General features: G+C 58.9%; 1 protein-coding gene across 4 annotated transcripts; it reads left to right on the forward strand.

Annotated features, from left to right (window-relative positions):
- The first annotated feature begins 602 nt into the window (after nt 1-602).
- ADORA2A (adenosine A2a receptor) lies at nt 603-18,259 on the forward strand. Of its 4 annotated transcripts, none has more exons than XM_087423845.1 (3): nt 603-659; nt 9,824-10,400; nt 16,489-18,259. In XM_087423845.1, exons 2-3 carry the CDS (start codon nt 10,069-10,071, stop codon nt 17,393-17,395), a joined length of 1,239 nt encoding a protein of 412 aa, XP_087279971.1. In that variant the 5' UTR covers nt 603-659; nt 9,824-10,068; the 3' UTR covers nt 17,396-18,259. The 4 variants fall into 4 exon arrangements, with proteins under 4 accessions (XP_087279971.1, XP_087279974.1, XP_087279972.1 ...); XM_087423848.1 differs by lacking the exon at nt 603-659 and adding an exon at nt 987-1,031; XM_087423846.1 differs by lacking the exon at nt 603-659 and adding an exon at nt 1,189-3,074.
- Nucleotides 18,260-18,522: the final 263 nt, after the last annotated feature.

Genomic DNA, 18,522 nt, shown 5'->3' on the forward strand with positions numbered 1-18,522 from the left:
GAAGGGAGGGCAAGGCTGGGGACTGGGCAGTGGAGACCCTGAGGGCCTTGAACTCCATGGTAAGGAGGCTGGACTTTTATCCTTCTGGAACTGGGGAGCCATGGAAAGATTTGAGAAGGAACGGGCACTGGGCACTTCCCAGGCCACAACTGGACACTGGGGAGGGGATGACACAGGGGCATGGACCCAGCCCAGCTCCGATGATAAGGGACACCAGAGCTCCCGAGGACAGAGCAGCAGGGGCAGCCCTGGGGGCTTCTTGGACAGGAGAGAGCACGGGCCTGAGGCCCGAAGGGCTTCACCAAGCGGGGAGGGGGACTCCGAGGCAGGACGCTCCTCGAAGGTGAGGGGGTGTGACGCTGGAGGATGCGAGCCTCGCGGGGAGAGCACGCTGGGGGGCCACGGGCGGGGTATGCGGCATGGCCAGGGCCTGACGCGGCGTCGCCCCGTCGGGAGTATCGGCCGGGCTCCCAGGCCGGCTGCTCGTGTCCCCCGCCGGCCTCCCTGGCGCCCTCGGGGCCTCGGTTTCCACGCGCGGCAGGGCGGGGCGGGGACAGCGCGGGTCTCGAGGCCGCCTGCAGGGGGCGCCCGTGAGCGGAGCGGCCGGAGCTGAGCCCGAGCGGCCGCTGAGACAGCGGGAGGCGGCGCGCGAGCGGCAGGTCAGCCAGGGTCCCGGTCCGGGGTCCCGAGGGTCCGGGGCGGGCGGCCGGGCGGCGGCGGGCCGTCGGAGGCTGCGGGCCGGGAGGGACAGGCGGCTCGGGTCCCCTGCCCTCAGGGCGCACCGCCGCTCCGACCCTCTTCCCGCCTCCCCGGGAGGAGTTCATGGGCCGGGGTCCGAGCCCTGCCCCGCGGGGCGGCTGCAGTGGCGGTGCCGGGCGCGGGCGCACGTCCTAAGCCCGGTCGAGGGCCGTGTGCGGACGCTCTGGCCGCCCCAGACCGGACCGGAAGGTGCGCAGGGGTGGCGAGAGGGGAAGGGGTGCGGGAGCGGCGGCCCAGCGGCGGGGGTGTGGAGCCGGCGTCCGGACCCGCAGGTAACGGGCGGGGACCGTCTATCGGTCCGTCTGGGCGCACAGCCGGTCCCAGGGCACTCGATGACCTTCGGGGCGCCCCTGGCGGGGCTGGGCTGGGGGCGCAGAGGCGCGGCCTTGGGGGCAGGTGGGGTCCGGGGACGAGGGGCGTGGAGCCGCCGCGGGAACCGGCATTCCGGGGGCGGCGCGGGCGGACCTCGGCATCTCCAACGCCGGGGCGCGACGAGAAAGGGGAGTCTGACCGCCGGGCGCGTCCCGTGAACGGTGGTGGCGGGAGCCGGACTTAGGGGACCCAGGAGGGGCCGGAGGACGGGCGGGATGCGTGCGTGATTCGGACCGGTCCTGGCCGTCTGCCGGGCAGCCCTGAGCTGAGGTAGGAATGGCGGGAATGGTGGCAGCCCTCGAGGAATTTGGCGCAGGGCGGCCCAAGGGATCAAGGAGGGGGCCACGGGCCAGGGGAGCAGAGAGCTCTGCGTTCCGGGCACTGCCATACCGCTTTAGACTTTAATTTCCCCCACTGTACAATAGGAGGAAGGGGGAGGCCGAGAGCTCTGCGGCGGGAGAAGCGAGACAGCGAAAAGCAGGACGGGTCTCCCCACCGCCTTACCCCAGGACTGGAGTTGCCCTTGGCCTCTGGGGGATGATTAGGCCGCCCCCTTTAGCCAGCTCTCCCTCCCCACCGCGGGCAGCACCCAGGCCCGTTTCCACCCACAGGGCCTGTGCTTCCCTCTGGTTTGGAGCTCAGGCTGCCCTCCCCTGGGCCTCTGCTGTCCAGCTGCCGTGGGTTGCCAGGGTCTGCACCCTCCAGAAGACTCTCCATGTCACCTCCATGCCCAGCCAGGGCTGCCCCTGGATTTCCTGGCCCTGGGGACCTTGATGGAGAGCCCTTTGGAGCACAGTGGGCCAGGGAGGATGCTGTGGGGTCAGGGTCTGCCTCATTAGTTCTGCTGTGGCTGGTCCTGGAGGCCTTGGGTGGGCTAGGAAGGCACTGCCCTGTGGACTGGACCCCCATCTCAGGGTCTCAGCAGGTCCATGGCAGGAGCTCCTCACTGTGGCTTGTCCACTGGCAGTGGTGTCAATACCTCCTTGCTCTGCCCTTGCCCTTTGGGGTCTTCCTGGCTCTCCCGGATCCTAGTGTCCCTCGGGCCACTGCCCCTCCATCCCCATCCCTTTAGTGCAGATCAGTTTCTGGGCTAAGCTGGCTTCCTTGTTCATTGCCTCTGGAAGGCTGAGGGCAGCCCAGACACGGCTGGCAGGAGACAGGCTTTGGGGGCTTGCATGTTGCCGCCCTCATGTTGGCCTGTGAAGTGCAGGTCCCTGACCACACCCTGGTCCTGCCCCCTAGGAGTCCACAGCCTAAGAGGGCAATGGCTGGCTTCAAGGGCAACCTAATGGACTGGATATTTTGATGCCCAGACCTGTGTTCTGGTCTTGACTCACTTGCTGGTCGGCTTTGGACAAGTCACTGCCCCTGCGAATCCGTCTTCTCATCTGTAAAACCAGCAGAATGATAGAAACAATGCTTAACATTCGGGTTTGTGGTGGAGAGTAAATGAAAGGCGGGCATTGGCTGGGGGAGAGGGGCAGACCAGAGGACAGGTTGGGGTCTGTGCTTGAGCTGGGGAACCCTGGAGGGAGGCTATTAGCTTTGTGGGGTCCAGGGACACCATAAGGGATTGCTGTCAGCAGAGGGACATGTGGACTAGAGTTGGACTGGCAGCAAGCACTTGGTTTCAGGGCATCACACCCCACAAAATTCAGGGTCCAGGTAACCCTGGGCAGTGCCTGTGGTGTAGGACCACAGCCCGTGGCGGCTCTCAGCAGTTACCTGAAATCCCACAGTAGCTCTTGCTACCATTTAACCTGCCTCATTTCTGAGCCACCTTACCCCGGAGGAGCTGCAGTTGCCATCCCACCGTCTTGTGGGGTCTGTCTTGTCTGCCAAAACTCAAACTGGGCACTGGAAGATATGCACACGGGAGAGCCAAGGGAAGGATGACCAGATGGACGGCAAAGGCGTGAAGGATGGGCTGAGAAGGGGTTTTGGTGAGTGTGTCAGGGGCTGCTGAGGAGACTGCCAGAGTCAGGTGCTGAGTTGACAAAAGGGATGAGTCCCAGCTCCCAGGGAAGGGGTCTTGGCCCAGGGAAGCATTGGCGGCCACAGAAGGGAGGGGTTGCCCCGTGGTCTGGAGGTTGGAGGGAGCAGTGGGGGTGCGGTGCCTGAGGGTGGAACCCTGAAGGTCTGTACTGGGCCTACAGATGGAGGAAGGGAATTGGGGAATGGGCAGGAGCTCAGAGCCAGGATGCAGAGAGAAGCCCCAAGACACTGCTCACCTCCTGAACACAGCCTGTGAGCTCTGGGTGGTGGGAAGGGGCAGTGTGGTAGTAGAGGTCCCCAGCCCCTGCCCACAGAATCATGGAAGGGGCTGCTGCAGTGTGGAAGCATGGGATCCTGCCAGGGACAGGAGGGTCTGGATGGAGGGGAAGAGCGGCTGCCCCTCACTCCAGCCCAGGGAGGGGGGTGCCTAGGGAAGGCAAGATACTCCAGCTTTCCAGCACCCCCCAGGCCTTCTCTGACATGCCTCTGAGCCTTGCACAGGCTGTTGTCTTTTCCTGGAATCTCTCCCCTCACCTCCCTATCTTCCAAGTCCAGCCCAAATGGCCCCTTCTCTGAGAAGCCTTCCAGATTCCTCTGGATCCACACCCCCTTCTGCAGGACAGGCCTGTTTTAGAAGTTGCTGGGCAGGGGCTGGCACTGTCTTTCTGTGGTTCCCATCTCTGCTGCTGCTGCTTCTCCTGCCAGCCCAGCTGTCACCTAGAGGAAAGGCTGCCTCAGCATGCCATGGAGAGGCGGGCAGTGTCACTCTGGTGCCTCCCCTGGTGTCTGGGCTGGTGGTCTCTGCCCAGACGCCCCCAGGGCTGGTGTCAGTCTGCCCATCCATCATAGACACATTCACCTCTGGCTCCTCAGTGGCCTCTGCAAACCATGAGCTGGGCACAAGGGGCCACTGAGTGGCCGAAGGAGCAGTGGCAGAAATGTGTGGCCCCTGGCCCAACCCATAGGCCGTGCTTGAGCCAATCCAACTCACCCTCCTGCCCTCTCTCTTTAGCCTCCAGGGCTGCGCCGTCACACCTTCATCCCAGAGACCCCAGAAGCAGGTCCACCTCCCTCCTGTCCTCAATGTAGCCACCCTCTGGGGAGCCCCTGGGGCCATGGACCTGGCACTGCCCCTTCACAGGCCAGCCTTCTGCCAGGGTCCCACCCCAGGCCCACTATGGTCAGTTCTCAGGGCCATCTAGAACCGCCCTCCCCCATTCCCCTCTTCAGGCACCATAGTGCCTGTCATCCCGTTATTAGCGGGTTCATTTGAGGGAGGAGTGGGTGCCGAGTACCGTCAGGCATGCCATCTCACAGCAACCTGCTGTACACATGCGGAGCTGTGGCACATGTGGCACAGAGGGGAAGCCTCTTGCTCAGGGTTTCAGGGAATGTAGGATGGAGCAGGAGTGGGACCCACCTGAGCTCCTTCCACAGGGTGGGCACCCAGCACCCTTGTGTGAGGAGTGGCCACTTGGAGGGGTTGTCAGATGAGGTGGCCAGTGAGGGGGTGAGTGGCCACCTCAGGCTGGGAAAGGCGGGGCCTGCAGCCTCTCTGGCATCTGGCCTGGACACGTGGGGATGGGAGGGGGATTCTGGGCCCCCAGTGGGAGAAGGGAGCTGTGGCAGGCCGTGTGGGCCCTAGGGGCTGGTGATGTGGAGGCTCCTCTGGGGGCCAGGCTCAGTGCAGGGAGCTGACTCTCCGCCTTTTTCCTGCCCACATCCTGCCCCCAGGAGCTGAGAGCAGCAGCTGCACACCCGAGGGGTAGTGGGGGAGGGGGCCCCACTGGGTGCCTGCCTGCGTACTGTGGGCCCAGCCCGCACCAAGTTCCTGAAGTTGGAGCCGCTGGCAGCCCTGCAGGGAGGGAGGGAAGCGGCGCCAGCGCTCAGTGGTTGCTCACCTCCAGGCAGCACTAGAAGACACCTGCCCTGCTCCTATTGATGAGTTTGCAGAGGGGCTTGGTGGGTCCTGGGGCCCAGGGGTTCTGGGAGGCTTGTGCCCAGGCCTGGGCCACTCCAAAAGCCAGTCGTGCAGAGCCAGTGGAGGGCTTGTGGTTGGGAGCAGGAGCTGAGCTGCCTGTCCAGCTGTTTCTTCTTTGCTTGTTGCCCTCTCCTCTCCCTGACTGAGCTCCCACAAGACAGATGTCGGCACTTCTTGATTTACCTTCCATGTCTCTCCACTATCTCCTCAGAGACTTTGTCTCTTTGTGAGGTTTCTGTGAGAATTCCTATCCTCAAATCCCCAAATGTCTGCTCAACTGTGTCCATACCTGAAGCGCATCACATTGATTGTGTTCTCTATCTCAGTCTATTTTTCATTTCCAGGACTTTATATTATTTCTTGTTCATATTCGCCTGTTCTTGTTTCTGCCACTTGATTCATAAGTTCTCATTCTTGTTTATGGATGCTGTTGCTTTATCTCTTTGAAGATCCTAAATGTCTTTGAAAATCATTTTTAGATTATTACCTTCACGTCTTCTGGAATGAATTAATCTCCATATTTTGGATGCTATTGCTTATCTTTCTTAGCCTGAATTTTCCTCTTGTGCTTTAAAACTGTGGTTTACAGGCTCCTCTTAGGTGGGAGCTGAAGTTCTGGAGGCAGGGAGTGACCTGCACACCAGGGTAGCAGCTGGCTCTCAGGACAGTCTCCTGGGACACCTCCTCCTTCGAGGGCCTTGCTGTAGGCTCAGGGCCCTGCTGGGCCAGGCCAGCAGCAGGTGGCGCAGAGCTCCCTGGCACCTAGTGGGTATATGGAAACATTTGCTACCAGCAAGTAGTGGAGGATTCTCAGGCCGAGATTCTGGAACCCAGGAATGGGCCCAGCGTGGCTGCAACAGGTCTAAGTCCCTACGCTGGGCTCAGTACTTTGCCCTTAGCCACACCCAGGAGCAGGTGTGCAGGGTCCTGTCTGGAAGCTGGTGGGCACCTCCATCCAGCAGGCTCTGGGGGGTACGGCCATCTGGGCATGGGTATAGAAAGCCTTGCTAGTCTGACGTACAAGGAGCCAGAAGTGAGCCAGGAAATATGTGGGTTTTGATTAAATAGAGTTTTAATTAAAGTGGTCAGGCCGGTAGAGGTGAGGAGGAAGGCAAGAAGAGGCGGCAATTTTGGGTCTGCGTGGTGGGAATCCTATGAGGTTGTCTTTTCAAGACTTATCAGGCACATTCCTTAGCGTGTGTCTCCAGTTTGCATGGGACAGCTTCTGCCCTCTGCCCTGTCCCCAACAAGGGACAATCACAGGGAAATATTACATTATTAATATTTAATTTCCCTTCCTGGCTAGCAACAGATGACTAAAGGATTAATTAGATAGACAGAGCCAACAGAGAGGGATAGGAAATTGCCAGATCCTGGCCCCACCCCCGGCCCCCTCCCCCTGGGCCTCCCTTCCTGTCTCTCTTGGAGGCCTCTGAAGGGAGAGAAGCAGAGAGGGGCTGGGAGGCCCCAGGAAATCTTCCTGTTGCTGTGTTTTCCATGGGCATTTCCCCCTGCTCTAGTCCACCCTTTTGTGCTCACGGTAAGGCTGGGAGAGGTCATTAACCTCTTCGGGCCTTAGCTTCCTCATCTGTAAAATGGGGTTCGTGGGGCCAATGAGAACACAGATGACCCCCGACGCCCCCACGCCCTCATTTCCCAAGCTCCCAGGCCACACAGGCTATTTAACAAGGTCTGGAGTAGAGTCCTGGTGTCTAGGCAGAGAGCCCCTGGGAGAGTGTAGGATTTGGTGGCTTCTTGGTGGCTGGAGCCCGGGGGCACGGGCTCTTGTGAGCTGTGTGCGTTGACTCCCAATTCCTGTCAGTGACACATTAGTAGCTTAAAATTGGCCATAATGGGAGCATTTATACCACAAAAGTCTGGGAAAGGCCACAAGTCATGGCGCCCCCACCCCTGGGCCCATTTGCTGGCCTACAGCTGGAGAGCTCCCAACCTTCCCGCAGAACAGCTCTGCCGGCCCTGCGGTGCCGTGGGCTCTGGGCTGGGAGAGTCTGGTTTGGCATATGCTCAGGTTGCTTGTGGAGCCAGGCCAGCCTCACCCTGGGGTGTGCTGGCAACAGCTGGAAGAGCCTGTAGGAATGCTGTCGGAAGGGCAGAGGGGGAGCCGGACCTGCAAGGAGGCAGCTTTTTAGGCCCTGAGCAGCAGTGGGGGTAGGTGTGTCTTTAGCTCCTTGCAGGACTGACCTGGGCAGGAGATCTGTTGCATTCAGTGAGACTTGGGAGGGCCCCCAGGCCTGGTGGACAGCCGGAAGGCAGCTTTGGTTTAGTCAGGCAAGGGTGTTGGTATCAGGCACTGTTCAACAGGGGAGCCCACAGCACAGAAGGTGGTAGGGAGACCCTGAGGACTAGGGGTACACAGGCAGGCACCCGGGGCTGCCCGGAGAGCCACACTGAACAGAAGGCTGGGTTAGGCCCCTCGAAGGCCCTTCCACGCTGGGCATCCCAGCTCATGTGGACTCAGTCCAGCATCCAAGGCGGGTGCTGGAGTGTGACCTCCATCAGCAGGGCTCTGGGCAGTGGAGCCGGCAGCCTGGCCTCAGCTCCACAGAAATGTGGTACGTATTTGGGCTAGGTGGATCATTGCCCCCGAGCAGGGCCCTCTGAATCTGGACGATGGTCTGGGGCTGAGTCAGGCTTCTAGCCTGGGTTGGTCAGATTGGCAGAGGCTGTGGTGCCTCTCAATGCAGATTCCCCTGGAGAGGCCAATGCCGGTGTAAGAAGGATGGCCAGCGGTTGTGAGGAGGCTAGGAAGGTAGGCTGCTCACTGTGGTGGGAGGCAGGGTCCCTGGGGCTCGCTGGGCCTGACTGGACAATGGACTGCTGCTCTGCTGCTGCTGCTGGGCCTGGGAGGCTCCCAGGTGGGAGGCAGGGCTGGGTCTGTCACTTCCCTTCTGTAGAATGGGGACGAGACCCTGGATACACAGCCTCTGCAGTTGGAGAGCCCGTGGTGAACACTGCTCTGGGCTGCAGGCTGGGAGCACAGAAGGACACTCTGTGTGGCCAAGGATGGCACCAGGAAACTTGGTCTGGCCCGCCTCTGCCAGTGACATGCTTTGTGAGCAGCTGGTTGGCAAGTACGCCACATTCATGGCCCCTTGGTGCTGCCCCTGCCACAGGCTGTGGAAACCTCTCTGTTTCTCAGGGGCTTGTTCTTTCTCTCCTGCTCCCTGGTGTTTGGCGCTCCACTCCGAGCCTCCTAGTGGGCACAGAACATGCCCCTTGGGAGTGGCTGCAGCCCATGCCCACCCAGCTCCAGCCACCTGAGGCACATTAGAGTTAGAAGGAAGCTCGGGGTTCACCTACTGCAGCCCTCCATCACCTCCTGGATGGGGTGAGGGGAGCCTGGCCCTTTGAACACAGCCAAGGACCCCGAGCAACCTTCTCCCAAGTCCCGCTCGATCCCTCGTGTCCTGGAGCAGAGAGAGAGGATGCAGCCCCCTGAGCCCACGTGCGGGCAGCTGAAAGGCAGCTTGGGGCCTCTTGTCCCTGGGCAGGCGGCAGCGGCTGCCCACGTACTCCTTGGGCCCCATGAGGGCCCAGGACTGGAGGAGGGGGTGGATTTGGCATGGGGGGACGCCACTGGGAAGCACATGTGAGTGTGACAAGGTAGGGGCAGAGGTGGTAGGGAGAGGCCCCTGGGCTGGCAGTGGGGATGGAGAACATTTCACAAGCTCAAGGGGGAACCCTGGGGGTTGTGGGGAGAGACCGAGACCTCTACTTCTATTTCTGCTTCTGAGGGGTGTCAATAATTCTTTACATTTCTACGGCATTTTGACACTGGGGGAGCCCTTTCAAATCTGTTTATTTCCTTCTCAAAGAATCACGGGTGAGAGCCAAAATGCCCCCCAGAGGTTATCTGGGGTCCAGCCTTCTCACTGTATCAATGGGGAAACTGAGGCCCAGAAAGGAAAAACATTCTTGCCTGCAGTCCCTCAGCAAGTCCCAGCTGAGCCCCTTGCTATCTGCCCAGCACCAAACTGAATTCAGTCTGTCCCCGCATCAGCCAGGCAGAGGAGCAGGCTGGGAAGCGGGCGTGGGAAGAGGAAGGAGAGGGGGAGGGGAGGTGGCTGCCCCGCCCAGATGTGCAGTCAGCTGGCGGGGCTGCTGAGGGGCGGGCTCCCTTTGTGCCTCTCTGCCACCCTGTGCAGCACCACCGGCAAGGGGAAGGGGGCCTACCTGCCAGCAGTGGGAGACAGGACCACGCGGCCCCCCAGATCCTTCCAGGTGGGAGCTCTAGGGGTCTCGGCCTGCTCCTTAACTGGGCAGCATAGGTGGGTGCTGGTAGTTCCCAGGGAGAGCTCTTGGGGGATGCAGCAGACTGAGGCTGAGAGAAGGTAGGTGGGCCTGGGAGAGCCCCAGGGGTGAGGGAGCCTTTCCAGGAGGGTCAAGGAGGTGGTGGTGAGCTCAGGGACCCAGGAGACTGGCAGGGCTGTCACAGAAGGCTTGAGAAGCTGAGCATGGGGGGCTGACAAGAGTGACTTAAAAAAGAATCCCGGCTCCCCTAGAAAACACCAAAGACTGGGGCTGATTCCCAGCCCTCTGTATCCAGGGTGGGAGAGGCAAGGTACAGTGGGTCGTCCTTAGGCTGACGCCTGGCCTGCAGGGAGGGCATTGGTGAGATGGGGCTGAGGGCTGGGAATCTTCAGCTGTGCCCCCTCTGCCAGTGTCCACCTCCTCACGAGGCTTCTCCCTTGGCAGGTGCCTCAGGAACTCTGAAGCCAAGCAGAGACAAGATGCCGCGGGAGCCCCTGGAGAGGGCCTGGTTTCTGGAGACTCGGAGTTGGCTGTGAAAAAGCCTTTGGGGAGTCTCCCCCCACCAGCAGGGACGCTCTTGGCTCCTGTGAGGAAGGGGCTCAGGGGCCAGGGCAGGGCCGGCTGCGCTGCAGCTATGGACCGTGAGCTGGCCCGGCCCGCGTCCTTGCTCACCCTGCCCGCCTGCAGCCATGCCCCCCACGGATTCCTGGGTGTACATCATGGTGGAGCTGGCCATCGCTGTGCTGGCTATCCTGGGCAACGTGCTGGTGTGCTGGGCTGTGTGGCTGAACAGCAACCTGCAGAACGTCACCAACTACTTTGTGGTGTCACTGGCGGTGGCCGACATCGCTGTGGGGGTCCTTGGCATCCCCTTTGCCATCACCATCAGCATAGGGTTCTGTGCTGCCTGCCACAGCTGCCTCTTCTTTGCCTGCTTCGTCCTGGTCCTCACGCAGAGCTCCATCTTCAGCCTCCTGGCCATCGCCATTGACCGCTACATCGCCATCCGTATCCCACTCCGGTGAGCCGGTGGGGAGGGCTGGGCTGCCCCCCGTTCTCCTCCCTGGCACTCCTCACACTGCACTTCACATCTGTGAAAGGGCTGCTTGTGCCAGGGTCTGGTCTGTGCCCAGGGTCTGGGTGAGCCTGGGGTCAGGGTGATGTCTGTGGTGGGTCTGTGGTGTCAGCACGTTAAGCTGAGGACAGGGCTGTGGGGCTCAGTCTGGGGCTGCCCAGGCCTTGGCACGTGGCCGGCAATCGTGCCAATCTAGCTGATCCCCATGGGCACAGGGCACCGTGGCCCTCCCTGGACCTCTCCAGGGAAGGCTGAGCCTGCCATGCTTTGGCTGTTGGCAGACATGTGTGGCTTGGGCCTGGGCGGGTGCGTCTGGACTGTTCTTTACACAGCACGATGCTGGGACGGGGCACTGCGGGAAACCACAGGACCTCAGAGCCAGAAGCTCGCCTGCCCACCTTCCTCCAGCTCCTCTGGGCTGGCCTCGCAGTTTGCGCATTAGGAAAATGACCCAGAGAGGGGAAGTGACTTGGCCAAATGCCACAGTGAGTCACTTGGACTTGTATGCAAATTCTGTGCTCCTAAGGTCACCGAGTACTCATAGTCTTGGAGACAGCCTGTGCAGTCAGGGGGCTGGCTGGTGGACGGGGTTTTCATGGTGAATCTTTTATGAAGTGACTTCAGCCATGTATTGTGTAAATGAAAACTTTCCCTGAGGGTGAGTTTACTTAGCATGGCCTCCACCTACCAGGCTATGGATGAGGCTAGGAAGTACCTCCGTTCCCTGTGGGGGTCTGGGGGCCTTCTGCCCCGTCTCCTTGCCTCACCATCTTGGAGCTGGGTTTCACATCCTGGGTGGCTGCAGGCCCTAAGGGAAGTCTCAAAGGACTGGGGTACCCCATCCATCCGCATGGTGAATTCTCCCAAACAGGTAGGGCACCTACCTACGGAGCAGGCCCCAGCAGCCCCACGCCAGGCTGAGGGCGCCCCATCTGGAAGGAGGAGCAGGCTCAATGAGCAAATGGAAATTGAGTGTCAAACCCAAGGGGGCCCTTCAAGGTCATTTCCTCTCATCTTCTGGATGGAAAACTGAGGCTCAGAGAAAGGAGCCAGCCCTCAGGGCCACACGAGTTGGTAGCACAGCTGGGTCTGGGAACAAACGTGGCCTGCCACCCACTATGACTTCAGTCTTTGCAGAGCTGGGTCACAGGGTGGCCCCAGTCTCCGAGACCTGTCACCTGGGCTCAAAGGGGGAAGTAGGCACCCTCATCATGCTGCTCAGATGAAGGAGAGGAGCCCTGTAGGAGCTCTGCATCGTGGGAGAGCCTAGGACCCTTGTCAAAAGAGAAGGGGACTCTGGCCGGCCCTAATAAAGGATGAGCCTAAGTGGGCAGAGCAGAGTCTAGAGTCCAGGCTCATCAAGGGACAGCTCAGAACATGGAAGCCTGTCTGTGGGCTCCCTGGTGGACCAGAGAGCAAAGGATTGGTATCCACTTCAGGGGCCTGGCTGAGCATGGGCTGGGCCCGGGCTGGCCCTGGTGGGAATATTCAGAGGGGAGGCAGAGGCCTTGCTTTCACTTTCTTCCCTGATTCAAAGGGCAACAGCAATTCTAGGGAGAGAGCAGGGCAGCTGGTCTCAGCTGAAAGGGCCTCGGCTTCCTTTTCTTGTCTCTGTTTTCTCAGCGTCAAAAGAATGACTCCCTGATGTAGAAGGATGGGACATGCTGTGTGACCAGGGAAAGTCAGCTGCCCCTCTCTGGGCCCATTTCCTCATATATAAAATGGGAAAGGCCTCTCTGTCCCTCTGAGCTCACAGAGGTGTGGTGAGCGTCCAGTGAGTGGATGGGAGTGACGGGGCCCTGAGGAGGGCCGGCAGGGTGGGGTGGGTGGGGATTCAGCTCTTTCTTGAGCTGCTGGAGGTTCAGAGCCAGGCCCCTTGATGGACCAAGGCACCCCCCGCCCCCCATCTATATCCCAGACTCCCATGATCTTCCAGAGCGAGACCTAGATCCACCCAGACCTTGGCCATTTGCGCTCCGCTTGCTAAGGCTTTGGAAGGCTCAGCCTGGATCTCGGATATGGGGGCTGATGGGGATGACGACGATGATTGCTGCTCATCCTCTCCCTCGGGCAGAGAGCTTCACAGTTGCCAAAGGATGTTAGGGCAGTGTCTCCTTTGATCGTCACAGCCTGCCCGGCACTCTGGCCAGGGCAGATGTTATGACCTTTGTGTTACTCATGAGGAGGCCAGAGCCGGAGAAAGAAAAGTGTCTCCTGACGCAGATGGACTCCAGGGCCCCGCACACTGTTCTAGATTCCCTCGGGTCCCTCTACTTTCCTATTCCTTAAGAGCCCTGGGCTGGCGAGGGCCAGGAAGGACGAGGCGCATGAGGTGTCTGTGGGGCCTCCTGAGAGCAAGCTGTGCACCAGGGGGAACTAGAGGAGGCAAATGAGAACCAGAGCTCCTGGCAGCTCTGGGGCCCCGCCCCTCCCCCGTCCCCTTCCAGCTGGGGATCCAGCCTCCTCTACATGCCCTTTCCACTCCACTCAGTAGGTCCATTTGGCTACTCTGAGGTCTAGTCTCTGACCAATGCCCTGCACGCCTAGCCCCAGGCCTGCACCACTCACCATTTTTTTTTTTTAAATAATTCAGTTTTGGAAAACTCTATGTGCTCCTTCCCAAGTGCAGGGACCCTGGTGTGGGGCAGGGCCTGGCCAGGAGCTGGTGAGAAAGAAGCCTAGTCAGAGGCGGAGATGGGGCTCCTGGCGTCCCCAGACGAGGGCAAACCCAGGGCAAGAAACAAAGGCTTTCTTTTCCCAGGGGACTTTTGCACCATTGTCTCCTGTCTCTCACGTTAGCCCCTGGTGGGCGCTCTCTCTCCTCGGGAAACAGGCCGAGTATCAGGCAGCAGTTGGTGCAAAGGCCTAAAGTCGTATGTGGTAAATTGCTCTGTGGGGACAAAACCTGAGTGCCCTGCCTTCTAAGGAGGGCAAGATGGGGAGAGAGGGCTCCCTGGAGGAGGTGACACTGGATTGGTCTTACAAGATGTGTGTGGGGGGGCAGGTGTACAGGAAGGGACCAAGCCTGGGCAAAGGCCTCAAGGAAGAGCATGGGGGCTCTGGGCCAGGGAGAGGTGACAGAGGGAGACGAACACGTGGGCAGGGAGTGTGTGAGGCTGGCTCAGGCCTGCCTGCCCGAGCCTGGGAGTTTGGGTTTCACTCGTGGGTCAGTGGCTCTTTAATTCTTGGATCACTGGCTCCTTTGACAACTCTGCCTTCTCCTCAGTGTAGGACAAATGCACATGAAGCCCCACCTAGAATTGTGGGGGTGTTCTTGGATCACAGGGTAAGTCCCCAACATGGAAGAGGCAGCCTGAGCCTGTGAGCTGGAGGACACAGGGATGCAGGGGCACCTCCGAATGCAGCACCTGCTTCCTATGACACCTCTGGGCTCCCTGGAATGGCAGAGTGTGGTGCTGGACGGCCTTGGCACCCCTGTCACTGGACAGTCTACATCTGGGGCCCAGGAGACCAAGCTATGTCTGTCTTAGTCACTGACGCAGCCTAGGGGATGCTGCTGGGCCAGGGTGTGGCTCAGCTGTGGTTCCATTTGAGCCCTAAAGCTATTCCAGCCCCCCGGAGGACTGGGTCCAGGGCTCTCAGCCTAAGGGGCTTTCTTTTGAATAACAAAATTAATCTGTTTTTTTTTTAAATAAGTAATTCCCGCACATACATCAAAAAAGAACAAAAGGGTATACGGTGTAAAATTGTCCCCCTTGGGGCCGGCCCCGTGGCTTAGTGGTTGAGTGAGTGCGCTCCGCTGCTGGCGGCCCGGGTTCGGATCCCTGGCACGCACCTTTGCACAGCTTCTCCGGCCATGCTGAGGCCGCGTCCCACGTACAGCAACTAGAAGGATGTGCAGCTATGACATACAACTATCTACTGGGGCTTTAGGGGAAAAAAAAAAATAAATAAATAAATAAAATTATAAAAAAAAAAAAAAAATTGTCCCCCTTGCCCCCTGCCCCACCTCCAGTTCCCTTCCTGAAAGGCAGTGTTGGGAATCCTTCCAGAGATATTCTTTGCACACATAGGCAAGTGCTGTTAATGTGTGTTTGTTTCTGTGTCCACATGGGGCTGTCTTTTCAGAATGCAGTGGCGGACTTCCCCTCCTGGGTTTCCTTGTCTGTAAAAGTAGACAATTGGACAGGCCAGAGATTTTCAGACCATATCCCCAGAAGCCTTCGGGTGGCCAGGCCCTGATGTCCCCACTACCTCATTCATTCAGTGAATATCATTCAGCCCCTCTCTTTCCCCACACCTCCACTTCCAGATTGCCTGGAAATGCGGGTGGGAGGGGCTGCTGCTGGAGGACAACTGGAAAATCCCCAAAGCAGGTGGCCTCCAGTGTCTGCTATACACTGGATATATACAGTCCCTATAGCTGCTTGCTTCTGCTTGATTGCCTCAAATGACAGGAAGCTCACTACTACCTGAGGCAGCCCATTTCTCCTGGAACAGCTCAGCTGAGCTCTTACTTACCCTGAGCCACGATCGCCTCCCTGTAATTTCCACCCACTGATTCTGCATTCTGCCCTCATGGAGCAGTGCTCACAGTCCCCGGATTCTTAGTCCCATTTTACAAATGAGGAAACTGAGGTTCAGAGAGGCAGAGTGACAGAGCATGGCTAAAAAGGAACACACCAGCACTAGAACCCAGGAAGGGATGTACTTTTCTCAGGAAAAATATCAACATTAAAACAGCCTCCCATTCAATGAGATTATATAAATTACTATTTGTAGAGTACTAAAAACAGGGTGGGCACAGAGCAAGCACTATGTAAGTATTAAATGAAAGGGGGAAAAAAAAAAAAAAAAGCCTGTGACTTTGCATTTGAGGCTCCAGAACAGGCAAACAGGGCAGTGCGGGCTCTCTATGGCTTGGTAGAAATGAGTGAGTCCATGACCCTCTTCCTGCCCGGCGCTGTTGCAGGCACCCAAGCCACCACTGAGTGGGGCCGCGGAGCTCCTGGGAATGGCCCACCCGGTTACTGTTTGGATTTAGAATTGACAGAGATTCAGAACTGACAAACTTACCTTGGCCCAAGTTGCCTCTGGGCTCCTGGAACATCCACAGCAGGTCTGTTCCTCTCCTTGGGCCTCAGTTTCTCCACCTATAAAACGAGGGGGTTAGACTAGATTAGGGGTCAGAGGCCACAGGTTTTTTGTTGTTGTTGTTTTCTTAATTTGAATTAGTTGACAAAATTTAAACCGTGGGAGATTTTACTGAGAAAATCAGCTCCCCAGCCCCTGCTGAGGTCCAGCAATGCTGGGTGCACATTTTGCATGGAGGCCAGGGGCTGAGCAGCATCAGCTGCCTCCTGCACAGAGGAAATGCCCTGCCAACCTGCCTCACACATTTGTCACCTGTAGGCCCCTGTGTTTGTCACCCATGGACTATATCGTTTCTATGGATGCTTCCAATTCTAGAATTAAGTAAAGCATATTTTTTCTTGGCATCTACTGTGTGTCCCTGTCTCAGTGCTGGCAATGCAAAGAGGGATGCAGGAAAGCCCTGCCCCCAAGCGGCCCCAAGTCAAGTGGGGAAGGAAGCGCATGGAGCACAAGACACATGAATCGCCGACAGGTCTGATCTGGCTGGTTCTGCCCCCAGCCAATGAGTCCACCCTCCTGACCCATCCCCACTCTGAAGGGAAACCTGTTCTAGCATCAACTAAGAGCAACATGGAGGTGGTAACTTCTTCCCCCCTGAAAAAAAAATCACTTATGAATTCCCTCAACCAAACTAATTAAGTTCCAGGACTACTGGTAATACTATTCAATAATCGTCTGAATGTCTGTGCAGTGGTTCCCCTTTCCAGGGTGCCGGCTCTCCCATCACCTCCTGTGAGAAAAGGCAAGGCTTGGACCTGCACTGAACAGAAGAGGATGCTGAGGCTAGGAGGCAGGGAGCGGCTGGTCCAGGACCTTACCCCCAGTGACAGGGGGATCAGGGTGCCACTCTGGGTTTCTTACCCTGGGCCCTGCCTAGCCCTTTTTTCTCAGGCCTCTGATGCTGGTCTCGTCTCCCCAGGTACAATGGCTTGGTGACCGGCATGAGGGCCAAGGGCATCATTGCGGTCTGCTGGGTGCTGTCGTTTGCCATCGGCCTGACGCCCATGCTGGGCTGGAACAACTGCCGTCAGCAGAGGGAGGGCAAGAACCACTCGAAGGACTGCGGGGAGGGCCAGGTGGCCTGTCTGTTTGAGGATGTGGTCCCCATGAACTACATGGTGTACTACAACTTCTTCGCTTGTGTTCTGCTGCCCCTGCTGCTCATGCTGGGTGTCTACTTGCGCATCTTCCTGGCGGCCCGGCGACAGCTGAAGCAGATGGAGAGCCATCCTCTGCCAGGCGAGCGGGCTCGGTCCACGCTGCAGAAGGAGGTCCATGCCGCCAAGTCGCTGGCCATCATTGTGGGGCTTTTCGCCCTCTGCTGGCTGCCCCTGCACATCATCAACTGCTTCACCTTCTTCTGCCCTGAGTGGGACCATGCCCCCTCCTGGCTCATGTACCTGACCATCATCCTCTCCCACACCAATTCCGTTGTGAATCCCTTCATCTACGCCTACCGCATCCGCGAGTTCCGCCAGACCTTCCACAAGATCATTCGCAGTCACATCCTGAGGCAGCAGGAGCCCTTCAAGGCAGGTGGCACCAGTGCCCGTGCCTTGGCAGCTCAGGGCAGTGATGGAGAGCAGGTCAGCCTCCGCCTCAACGGCCACCCTTCTGGGGTGTGGGCCAACGGCAGCGCCCCCCATCCTGAGCGGCGGCCCAATGGCTATGCCCTGGGGCTGGTGAGTGGAGGGAGTGCCCACAAGTCCCATGGAGACACGGGCCTCCCAGACGTGGAACTCCTCAGCCACGAGCTCAAGGGGGTGTGCCCAGAGTCCCCTGGCCTTGAGGGCCCCCTGGCCCAGGATGAAGCAGGAGTGTCCTGATGACCCATTGAGTTTGCCCCTTCCTAAGGGAAGGAAATCTTTCTCTTTCTGGTTGGAGGAACCCGTCACATTGGGAGATGAGTGCGTGTGCCAGGAGATTCTTCCTGCGGCCAGTTCCCACTTTGGACTGAGAGGAGGGAGCCCCAGCTGGAGCAGCATGAGGGCCAGCAGGAAAGGTCTGGAGTCCGAGGAAGTGGATGTTTCATGTTGGGAGGTCCTGCACAAGGCCAGGGCCACGGCACCAGAGCATCTTGGCTGGAGAGGGCCTGGTCCCCCACTCTGGAAGCATGTAGAAGTGCCACCTTGTCTCTGCAGAGCAGCTGTGGCAGAGCAGACTGGCTGGCCCTAAGGCTGGGAAAGGGCTCCAACAGGCACCCTGCCACACACACACCACCCTCCCCAGACTTTCCGAGGTTCTGGAGCCGCTGTGCACGGAGGTGGGATTTGACTGTTTTTTCCCCAGGAGAAAATGTAAGCGTGAGGAAATCCTTTTTATTTTATTATCTTCCCTCCCTGGCTGCTGGGTCTGTTGTTGGTCCTGCTGCTAACCTGGCACCAGGAGTTGGCCCAGGGAGGCCCAGGCAGTCCTCTCTGGCTGCCATGAGCTGCCATACACTTCTCATCCGTCAGTCCCGAGCCCATCTCTTGGGGTGACAAAGCTGGGCTTGGGGACAGGGAGTTGTAATAGAGTGGTGCCAGAGCGTGGGCTCAGGGGAGGAGTTCGGGGCTGGCCAGCATGGGGTGTGCCTGGGTAGCTCAGAGCTGCCCATGTAGAGGCCCTATCTAACTGCCTTTCCTTCTGTAGAGAATGTTTTTTTCTGAGATAAAATAAAAATGAGCCATGTTGTGTTTTAAGCTTGTCCAGCGAGAGTGGTGTCTGAATTCCTTTCCCTACTCCATAGCCAGGCCTGGCACACATATATAGGTGTGTGTGGCAGGTGTGAGAGAGTGTGTGCATATGTGCAGGCAGACAGACAGACACCCTGCCTGCCCGGGGTGGGGGGCCTCCCCAGGCTCCCATCCTCCAAGAGGACAGGCTGCCTGGTTGCACCAGAATCTAAATGCCCACTCACAGCCCCAGACCTGCGTTCCTGTGCAAAGGGGCTGTGGGAGGAGGGGCTCGTTCC

This window comes from Ceratotherium simum, chromosome 35 (genome assembly GCF_057802395.1).
Source record: "Ceratotherium simum simum isolate JZ-2026a chromosome 35, ASM5780239v1, whole genome shotgun sequence".
Taxonomy (NCBI): Eukaryota; Metazoa; Chordata; class Mammalia; order Perissodactyla; family Rhinocerotidae; genus Ceratotherium; species Ceratotherium simum.